The sequence below is a fragment of the Aquarana catesbeiana genome, linkage group LG07 (genome assembly GCF_042186555.1).
Source record: "Aquarana catesbeiana isolate 2022-GZ linkage group LG07, ASM4218655v1, whole genome shotgun sequence".
Taxonomy (NCBI): Eukaryota; Metazoa; Chordata; class Amphibia; order Anura; family Ranidae; genus Aquarana; species Aquarana catesbeiana.
This window is the reverse complement of record NC_133330.1, coordinates 324,565,575-324,576,945: the sequence shown is the minus strand read 5'-3', so window position 1 is coordinate 324,576,945 and position 11,371 is coordinate 324,565,575. Positions and strand designations below refer to the sequence as shown.

Here is an 11,371-nt window from a genome sequence, read left to right as displayed (position 1 = left end):
CTCTACTAATAAAATGCAATTAATGAGTTCTCTCTGCTTGACTGACACCCACATGCTTCACCAAATATCAGAGCGCACCCTTTGGGTCCCCTATCGATCGGTAACTAGCGGATTGCACCCACTGGGCCTCCTCTACTGTCCCGACATTCATATTCTTAAACATATTGGGTCCCCTGTACTGTCTGACACCCACATCCTTGCACCCATTGTGGGCACTGTAGTGTTCTGGCACCCTCATCATTGCAGCCCTTGGGTTCCCTAAATTGACACCCACATCCTTGCACCCATTGGGGCCCCTTTACTGATCTGGCACCTACATCCATTGTATCCCTTGTATTGACACTAATGCCCCTGTATTGACTTCCACATCCATGAACCCACTGGGGCCCCTGTACTGTCCTGTACTGTCCTGTACCTTTATCCTTACATCCTGCAACCTCATCTCCTGTACTATGCTAACACCCACGTTTTATATCCATTGGGGCCCCTGTACTGTCTTGATCCTCACGGGGCCCTGCATCCATTGGGGCCCCTGTACTATCCTGCACTCTCAACTCCTGTACTATCCTCACACCCATACCTTTTCATCCATTGTGTTCCTTGTACTGTCCTGCCCCCCCCCCCCTTGCCACCCATTGCGGCCCCTATATTGTCCTGGCCCCCAAATCCCTGCACCCATTGAGTCCCCTGTACCTACATTTTTCCACCTACTGGGGCCTTTGTACTGTCCTGGCCCTCACTCACCCATAAGGGGAACCTATACTGTCCTGGCCCTCACACCCATAGGGGCCCCTATACTGCCCTGGCCCTCACACCCATAGGGGCCCCTGTACTGTCCTGGCCCTCACTCAGCCATAGGGGCCCCTATACTGTTCTGGCCCTCACTCAGCCATAGGGGCCCCTATACTGTTCTGGCCCTCACTCACCCATAGGGGCCCCTATACTGCCCTGGCCCTCACACCCATAGGGGCCCCTGTACTGTCCTGGCCCTCACACACATTGAGGAACCTGGTACTGTCCTGGCCCTCACTCACCCATAGGGGCCCCTATACTGCCCTGGCCCTCACTTACCCATAGGGGCCCCTATACTGCCCTGGCTCTCACTTACCCATAGGGGCCCCTATACTGCCCTGGCTCTCACTTACCCATAGGGGCCCCTATACTGCCCTGGCTCTCACTTACCCATAGGGGCCCCTATACTGCCCTGGCCCTCACTCACCCATTGGGGCCCCTATACTGTCCCTCACTCACCCATAGGGGCCCCTGTACTGGCCCTCACTCACCCATAGGGGCCCCTATACTGTCCTGGCCCTCACACCCAGTGGGGCCCCTATACTGTCCTGGCCCTCGCTCACCCATTGGGGCCCCTATACTGTCCTGCCCCCCCCCACACCCACCGGGGCCCCTATACCGTCCTGGCCCTCACACCCATAGGGGCCCCTGTACTGTCCTGGCCCTCGCTCACCCATTGGGGCCCCAATACTGCCCTGGCCCTCACTCACCTATTGGGGCCCCTGTACCGTGCTGGCTCTCACATCTTTGCACACATTGGGGGCCCCTGTACTGTCCTTCACATTCATAGGGGCCCCTGTACTGTCTTTCACACCCATTGGGGTCCCTGTAATGTCCTGGCCCCTGATATTTCCACCTATTGGGGGTCCCTGTCCTCGCACCCTCTCTGGGGATCTCTCTGGTGATGTTCGGAGCTCGGTGATGTGAGGGGAGCACGTCACGTGACCGCGGGCCCGGTGTGTGTCCGAGTCTGTCAGCGGGAGCGCGCGCGGCTGTGTGTATTGTGTGAGGGGAGCGCGGCACGTGACCCCGGAGGAGGGCGGGGATTGGCCGGCTCCTGGCAGCGGTGTGATCTCCGTCTTGTCTCAGCATCCTCCGGGCGGATAGCGGGCCCCTAGATACAGAGCACCCCCGGGGCCCCAACCCATCATCATCATCATCCTCAGTGCGGAGCTCGGCTGCCCTCCCCTCTCCGGCCTCCTGATTGAGATTGAGGAATGAGAGTGTGCCACCATGATGGAAGGTAAGGTGTCTTCTCATCCCTGCACCCACCCCACCCACCCCCACCTACCCACCACCACCCCACCCACCTACCTACTCAACCCACCTACCCACCCCCACCTACCTATCACAATCAGGGCAACCCTGCCCCCACTCCCACCCACAGGGGCCCTCACACTGACCATCATAGGGCCCATCCATCCCTAAATAAAATAAGTCACCCCCCCCCCTCCCCCACAATCCTAGTGGGGCCCCCAGACTGCCTATTTTAGGGCCCATCCATCTCCAAATTTAAATAGTACCCCCCCCCAACATTCCTATAGGGCCCCCAACATTCTATATACAGGGGTCCTCACTGTTCAATATAGTAACAGTATGACCCATCCCCCCCATAGGAAGGTGTCAGCCCTGCCCTATAGTCCTAGAGAACCCCACCCCCGACTGCCCTATAGTCCTAGAGAACCCCCTCCCCCCCCCGACTGCCCTATAGTCCTAGAGAACCCCCCCCCCGACTGCCCTATAGTCCTAGAGAACCCCCCCGACTGCCCTATAGTCCTAGAGAACCCCCTCCCCCCCCCGACTGCCCTATAGTCCTAGAGAACCCCCCCCCCGACTGCCCTATAGTCCTAGAGAACCCCCCCCCCGACTGCCCTATAGTCCTAGAGAACCCCACCCCCGACTGCCCTATAGTCCTAGAGAACCCCCTCCCCCCCCCGACTGCCCTATAGTCCTAGAGAACCCCCCCCGACTGCCCTATAGTCCTAGAGAACCCCCTCCCCCCCCGACTGCCCTATAGTCCTAGAGAACCCCCTCCCCCCCCGACTGCCCTATAGTCCTAGAGAGCCCCCTCCCCCCCCGACTGCCCTATAGTCCTAGAGAACCCCCCCAACTGCCCTATAGTCCTAGAGAGCCCCCTCCCCCCCCGACTGCCCTATAGTCCTAGAGAACCCCCCCTGATTGCCCTATAGTCCTAGAGAACGCCCCCTCCCCCCCCGACTGCCCTATAGTCCTAGAGAGCCCCCCCCCCCCCCCCGACTGCCCTATAGTCCTAGAGAAGCCCCCCGACTGCCCTATAGTCCTAGAGAGCCCCCTCCCCCCCCCGACTGCCCTATAGTCCTAGAGAACCCCCCCAACTGCCCTATAGTCCTAGAGACCCCCCCCTGATTGCCCTATAGTCCTAGAGAACGCCCCCTCCCCCCCCCCCGACTGCCCTATAGTCCTAGAGAGCCCCCTCCCCCCCCCCGACTGCCCTATAGTCCTAGAGAAGCCCCCCGACTGCCCTATAGTCCTAGAGAGCCCCCCCCCGACTGCCCTATAGTCCTAGAGAGCCCCCTCCCCCCCCCCCTGACTGCCCTATAGTCCTAGAGAAGCCCCCCGACTGCCCTATAGTCCTAGAGAGCCCCCCCGACTGCCCTATAGTCCTAGAGAACCCCCCCCCCCCGACTGCCCTATAGTCCTAGAGAAACCCCCCCCCCCTGACTGCCCTATAGTCCTAGAGAAACCCCCCCCCCCCGACTGCCCTATAGTCCTAGAGAACCCCCCCCCGGCTGCCCTGTAGTCCTAGAGAACCCCCCCCCCGACTGTCCTAGAGAGCCCCCTCCCCCCCCCCGACTGCCCTATAGTCCTAGAGAACCCCCCCGACTGCCATATAGTCCTAGAGAACCCCCCCCCGACTGCCATATAGTCCTAGAGAACCCCCCCCCCGACTGCCCTATAGTCCTAGAGAACCCCCTCCCCCCCCCGACTGCCCTATAGTCCTAGAGAACCCCCCCCGACTGCCCTATAGTCCTAGAGAACCCCCTCCCCCCGACTGCCCTATAGTCCTAGAGAGCCCCCTCCCCCCCCCCGACTGCCCTATAGTCCTAGAGAACCCCCCCCCCGACTGCCCTATAGCTAGAGAGCCCCCTCCCCCCCCGACTGCCCTATAGTCCTAGAGAGCCCCCCCCCCGACTGCCCTATAGTCCTAGAGACCCCCCCCTGACTGCCCTATAGTCCTAGAGAGCCCCCCCCGACTGCCCTATAGTCCTAGAGAACCCCCCCCAACTGCCCTATAGTCCTAGAGACCCCCCCCTGATTGCCCTATAGTCCTAGAGAACACCCCCTCCCCCCCCGACTGCCCTATAGTCCTAGAGAGCCCCCTCCCCCCCCCCCCCGACTGCCCTATAGTCCTAGAGAAGCCCCCCGACTGCCCTATAGTCCTAGAGAGCCCCCTCCCCCCCGACTGCCCTATAGTCCTAGAGAACCCCCCCCAACTGCCCTATAGTCCTAGAGACCCCCCCTGATTGCCCTATAGTCCTAGAGAACGCCCCCCCCCCCCGACTGCCCTATAGTCCTAGAGAGCCCCCTCCCCCCCCCCGACTGCCCTATAGTCCTAGAGAGCCCCCTCCCCCCCCCCGACTGCCCTATAGTCCTAGAGAAGCCCCCCGACTGCCCTATAGTCCTAGAGAGCCCCCCCCGACTGCCCTATAGTCCTAGAGAACCCCCCCCCCCCCGACTGCCCTATAGTCCTAGAGAAACCCCCCCCCCTGACTGCCCTATAGTCCTAGAGAACCCCCCCGACTGCCCTATAGTCCTAGAGAACTCCCTCCCCCCCCCCCGACTGCCCTATAGTCCTAGAGAACCCCCTCCCCCCGACTGCCCTATAGTCCTAGAGAACCCCCTCCCCCCCGACTGCCCTATAGTCCTAGAGAACCCCCTCCCCCCCGACTGCCCTATAGTCCTAGAGAACCCCCTCCCCCCCCCGACTGCCCTATAGTCCTAGAGAACCCCCTCCCCCCCCGACTGCCCTATAGTCCTAGAGAACCCCCTCCCCCCCGACTGCCCTATAGTCCTAGAGAACCCCCTCCCCCCCCGACTGCCCTATAGTCCTAGAGAACCCCCTCCCCCCCGACTGCCCTATAGTCCTAGAGAACCCCCTCCCCCCCCGACTGCCCTATAGTCCTAGAGAACCCCCTCCCCCCCGACTGCCCTATAGTCCTAGAGAACCCCCTCCCCCCCGACTGCCCTATAGTCCTAGAGAACCCCCCCGACTGCCCTATAGTCCTAGAGAACTCCCTCCCCCCCCCCCCGACTGCCCTATAGTCCTAGAGAACCCCCTCCCCCCGACTGCCCTATAGTCCTAGAGAACCCCCTCCCCCCCGACTGCCCTATAGTCCTAGAGAACCCCCTCCCCCCCGACTGCCCTATAGTCCTAGAGAACCCCCTCCCCCCCCCGACTGCCCTATAGTCCTAGAGAACCCCCTCCCCCCCCGACTGCCCTATAGTCCTAGAGAACCCCCTCCCCCCCGACTGCCCTATAATCCTAGAGAACCCCCTCCCCCCCCCGACTGCCCTATAATCCTAGAGAACCCCCTCCCCCCCCCGACTGCCCTATAATCCTAGAGAACCCCCTCCCCCCCGACTGCCCTATAGTCCTAGAGAACCCCCTCCCCCCCGACTGCCCTATAGTCCTAGAGAACCCCCTCCCCCCCGACTGCCCTATAGTCCTAGAGAACCCCCTCCCCCCCGACTGCCCTATAGTCCTAGAGAACCCACAGTGGTGTAGTGGTAGCACTCTCAGCAGTAAGAAGGGTCGCTGGTTCGAATCCCAACCACGACACTACCTGCCTGGAGTATGCATGTTCTCCCTGTGCCGGTGTAGGTTTCCTCCGGGTACTCCGGTTTCCCCCCACACTCCAAAGTCATGCTGGTAGGGTAATTGGATCCTGTCTAAATTGTCCCTAGTATGTATGAATGTGAGTTAGGGACCTTAGATTGTAAGCTCCTTGAGGGTAGGGACTGATGTGAATGTACAATGTAAAGCGCTGCGTAAATTGATGGCGCTATATAAGTACCTGAAATAAATAAAAATAAATAACCCCCCCCCCCCCGAATGTCCTATGGTCCTAGAGAACCCCCCCCCCCAACTGCTCTATAATCCTAGAGAACTACTTGCCGACTGTCCTATAGTCCTAGAAAAATCCCCCAACTGCCCTAGAGGACTCCCCCCCCCCCCCCCCCCGACTGCCCTATAGTCCTAGAGAACCCCCCCGACTGCCCTGTAGTCCTAGGGACCCCCCTCCCAACTGCCCTATAGTTCTAGAGGGGCCCCGACTAATGGTGTTCTCCTTATATACAAGGAGGGTCCTAGGAGTGCAGAATTGTAATATGACCCACCCTTCTAATACAAAGATGATATCCCCCTTCCCTGTCCCCAAAATTCTAGAGGACCCCCAGCCTGAGTATAATATGACCCATCCATCTCCAAATAGAAAGGTGTCAGCCCACCCCCCTAGTCCCAAGCCTAATGAGAGTCAATGACAAGGTGTCAGCCCTGCCCCATAGTCCTAGGGAAGACCAGCATTCTATACACAGAGGGGTCCTAGGTGTAATCCCTGACATTGACCCGATTTCCTCCACATAAGGAGGTGTCAGCCCGGCCCCCCATAGTCCTAGAGGACCCCCAGCCTGATAGGGGTCTGCCTATATTCAAGGGGGTCCTAGGAGTGCAAAATTGTAATGTATGACCCATGCTGCTATTACAAAGATACCCCCCCCCCCCCCCCCCTCCGATCCCTAAAATCCTAAAGGCCAACTAGTCTGTTTATAGTAGGACCCATCCAGTTCCAAATAGGTTTCAGCCCACCTCCTAGTTCCAAAGAGCCCCCAGCCTAACGAGGTCTTCATACATATATAATTAGTCCCAGGGGTACAAAATTGTATCACATGATAATAATATAAATCTATAATATAATCTAAATCTATATATCAATAATAACCCCTTTCCAGGTCCCAGTAGTACTTATAGGGTGTGCAAAATTGTAATACCTGACCATAGTCCTAGAGGACCCCCAGCATAACAATGCCCCCCCCCCCTTATTTTGTAGAAGGGTCCATGCATTACCAAATAACAATGCATGGCAATATGATTCACCCTTCCATGTCCCCAAAATCATAGGGGGCATCCAGTCTGATCATAATATGGCCCATCCATCTCCAAATTGCGCACAAAGTCCCCCACAGTGCTAGAGGGCCCACAGGCTAATGGGGGTCTCCTTCTTATAAATTTGCGGGGTCCTGTGAGTACATAATTGTAATATCTGATCATAAGACCATCTATCTCCAATTTTTTAGCACTGCCCTATAATCCTAGAGGGCACCTACCCTAATGGGGTTTTCCTTATATAAGGATCCTACGAGTGCAAAATTGTAATACAAAATGCCCCATCCTTCATACTGAGATATTAACCCCCTTGCATGTCCCCACAGTCCTAGGGGCTCCCAGTCTGATCATAGATGGCCCTGAGTGTGCCAGTATTACATTGTAATACCTAAAAACATGATCTGTTCTAGAAGGAAGGTGTCATCCTTGCCCCATAGTCCTAGAAGACAGCCGGCCTAATGGAGGTTTCCTTATATATAGGGAGTCCTATGAGTGCAAAATTGTACTGCATAACAATATGACCCATCCCTCCTGTATTACTGAGATATTAACCCCAACCCCCTTCCGAGAGCACACCCCTCCTGGAGGTCTCCATTATCTTAGCGGGCATCCAGGCCAATGTAGGTCTCCTTATATTTATAGGGAGACATGATTGTAATACCTGACAAGACCGTCCTTTTCCAAATAGCAAAACCGTCAGCCCATCCCTATAGCACTAGAGGGCACCCAACCTAATGGTGGTGTCCTGACATGATTTATCCTTTTTCTAACTCTGAAATATGACCCCCATCCATGTGCTCATAGTCCTCAAGAGCTCCCAACCTCATGGAGGTCCCCTTAGATATAGGGGGTGCTAGGACTGGAGTGCAGAATTTCAATATGTGACAATAAGACCCATCCTTCTAATACAGCCTTTCTCAACCTTTTCAACATAGTAAAACCCTTGAAATAACATAAGGATAGCCAAAAAGATCAATGGTGTCAGTGAGAACTTATTTAAGAGGCAGAAATTGCTCAAGGAACCCCTAGCAACCTCCTGGAGGTACCCTCAAGGAACCCCTAGCAACCTCCTGGAGGTAACCTCAAGGAACCCCTAGCAACCTCCTGGATGGCCTTATCAGGTATTACAATAATGCACACCCAGGACCCCCTACAAATATAAGGAGACCTCCATTGGACTGGATGCCCTCTAAGATAATTGAGATCTCCAGGAGGGGTGTCTTCTCAGACTAGGAAGACCCTAGATGGGGTTAATATCTCAGTATTACAGGAAGAATGGGTCAAATTGTCATGTAGTGCACGTTTGCACTCCTAGGACCCCCTATAGAAGGTGACCTCCATTAGGCTGGGCATCCTCTAGTGCTATAGGGATAGGCTGACACCTTGGTTTTTGGAGAAGGATGGTCTTGTCAGGTATTACAATCATGTCTCCCTATAAATATAAGGAGACCTACATTGGCAACCTTTTCAACATAGTAAAACCCTTGAAATAACATAAGGATAGCCAAAAAGATCAATGGTGTCAGTGAGAACTTATTTAAGAGGCAGAAATTGCTCAAGGAACCCCTAGCAACCTCCTGGAGGTAACCTCAAGGAACCCCTAGTAACCTCCTGGAGGTAACCTCAAGGAACCCCTAGCAACCTCCTGGAGGTAACCTCAAGGAACCCCTAGCAACCTCCTGGAGGTAACCTCAAGGAACCCCTAGCAACCTCCTGGAGGTAACCTCAAGGAACCCCTAGCAACCTCCTGGAGGTAACCTCAAGGAACCCCTAGCAACCTCCTGGAGGTAACCTCAAGGAACCCCTAGCAACCTCCTGGAGGTAACCTCAAGGAACACCTAGCAACCTCCTGGAGGTAACCTCAAGGAACACCTAGCAACCTCCTGGAGGTAACCTCAAGGAACACCTAGCAACCTCCTGGAGGTAACCTCAAGGAACCCCTAGCAACCTCCTGGAGGTAACCTCAAGGAACCCCTAGCAACCTCCTGGAGGTAACCTCAAGGAACCCCTAGCAACCTCCTGGAGGTAACCTCAAGGAACCCCTAGCAACCTCCTGGAGGTACCCTCAAGTAACCCCGAGCAACCTCCTGGAGATACCCCCAAGCAGCCTCCTGGAGGTACCCTCAAGGACCCCCTAGCAACCTCCTGGGGGCACCCTCAAGGAACCCCTAGCATACCTCCTGGAGGTAACCTCAAGGAACCCCTAGCAACCTCCTGGAGGTAACCTCAAGGAACCCCTAGCAACCTCCTGGAGGTAACCTCAAGGAACCCCTAGCAACCTCCTGGAGGTAACCTCAAGGAACCCCTAGCAACCTCCTGGAGGTAACCTCAAGGAACCCCTAGCAACCTCCTGGAGGTAACCTCAAGGAACCCCTAGCAACCTCCTGGAGGTACCCTCAAGTAACCCCGAGCAACCTCCTGGAGATACCCCCAAGCAACCTCCTGGAGGTACCCTCAAGGACCCCCTAGCAACCTCCTGGAGGTACCCTCAAGGAACCCCTAGCATACCTCCTGGAGGTAACCTCAAGGAACCCCTAGCATACCTCCTGGAGGTACCCTCAAGGAACCCCTAGCATACCTCCTGGAGGTACCCTCAAGGACCCCCTAGCATACCTCCTGGAGGTACCCTCAAGGAACCCCTAGCATACCTCCTGGAGGTACCCTCAAGGAACCCCTAGCATACCTCCTGGAGGTACCCTCAAGGAACCCCTAGCATACCTCCTGGAGGTACCCTCAAGGAACCCCTAGCATACCTCCTGGAGGTACCCTCAAGGAACCCCTAGCATACCTCCTGGAGGTACCCTCAAGGAACCCCTAGCAAACCTCCTGGAGGTACCCTCAAGGAACCCTAGTAATACTAAAATGTTAACCTCCATCCAAGTCAGCCCTTTTTGGTAGACGGGGAATCACCCTCTTATGTGTGGGGGCCTTCCAGATGTCCAAATACAACATTCTAGAATATAACCTGTCCTTCTAATGATAACCCCCCATGCAGGTCAGCCAGTCTCTGTGGTCAAAGGGAGGACCCTCATTTCTGCTGGTCTTACAACACATCACAACATTATGAGAACTTTCCCCAACCTCCCAAAAGTTGCTGCCAAGTATGCAAAAATATTAGAACTGACCCAACCTCCTAGAAGTCTATGCAGTGCTATGCTGCATTATAACCCCCATTCTAGTGTTCACCCCTGAGCAGTTCAGCCAAGTTTCCTAGTCCAACATCAGATCACCTATAGGTCTCCTTTCAAGGATGTGCAAAAGAAAAGCAAAATTGTTGCATGTATGACATTGTGTCTTCATTATCAGCCCTCTAAAGGTCTCTGTAACCTCCATCGAGTGTACAGTATGGTCCCATGTTCAAATATATCACCACCTATTCAGGTTGCCCCCACCCCACAGCACTAAAGGGCATCTACAGCCATGCAGGTCTCTGTACCATAGGTGTGCTATTTATTGTTTGCATTCAGACCAGTGGTGATGGGTGACAGTATGTACCATTGGACTGGTGATCTAGGGTTCTCTGGTTGTGCAAGAATGCAGTGTAATCCCCCCCCTCCTCCCCCATTAGCCTGTTCATCATCCTCACCCCGTGTAACCACAAACCCATTTTGCGCTACTGCTTTAACGTTTAGCATTGCAATGCTGCAGAATGTCACGATCGTCTTGTGCATCAATGACATGGGGAGTTAAAGGGGCTGGGTGTGTATGTGTGTGTTATTTTTCTTGAATGACCTCCTCTACTTCCAGAGGTCTGTTCTCTGAGAGGGAAAAAAAAAAAACTCTGGGCATTGATTGCAACGGATTATTTCTTGTGATCGTACACAAGTGTACCCTTAGGATGTGAGCGGAAAAGTCTGTGCCGTTAACCCGTTGTGTTCTGGAGCAGATCTCAATGTCACGCTTGGTGTAGTCCTCCCTCGGCCGTAGAGACCTCCTCCTGTCTATTAGCACTGATGCATCTACATTTATTATTATTTTTTACTCCTCTATTCTGTTTAGCTGTAATGCTACTGTTGGTGTCTAATTTGTAACCGGGCTTTGCTTTTTTTGGGCCTAGTGCTGAATTAACAAGGAGCATTTGGCACCCCCCCCCCCCCTCCACCTCTGATGCCGGTTCTCCATCCCTGCCATTCAGCCGCAGCTTCATTCACTTTTCCTAATGTGGCCTGGAATACGGTTTGTGTTGGCAAGACTTGCAGTGAATGAATCATACGTGTCAGATTGATTACCCTATGCTTTCTATCGGCGTGTGTGCATATGTGTCTGGAACACAGGCTGGGTCCTCGCAGACGTTCGATGCAAGCACTGACTTATGGTTGTCAGGCACCTACCTACCTAAAGGATAATGTTTCCTTTTTGCTCCTTGTGAGCATTCAGAAATCTTTTCAGATACCCTTTGCTCAATGCTCAATGAACGGGCGTATCGGCACGTACTAT

At 54.9% G+C, this 11,371-nt stretch overlaps 1 protein-coding gene across 1 annotated transcript in view; it reads left to right on the top strand.

Annotated features, from left to right (window-relative positions):
* The first annotated feature begins 1,764 nt into the window (after positions 1-1,764).
* Positions 1,765-11,371, top strand: part of SGIP1 (SH3GL interacting endocytic adaptor 1) — a 235,218-nt gene continuing 225,611 nt past the window's right edge. The window contains exon 1 of the mRNA XM_073593786.1: positions 1,765-2,035. Coding sequence (XP_073449887.1) covers positions 2,026-2,035 — 10 coding nt within the window. The 5' untranslated portion in view covers positions 1,765-2,025. The remainder of the gene's footprint in view (positions 2,036-11,371) is intronic.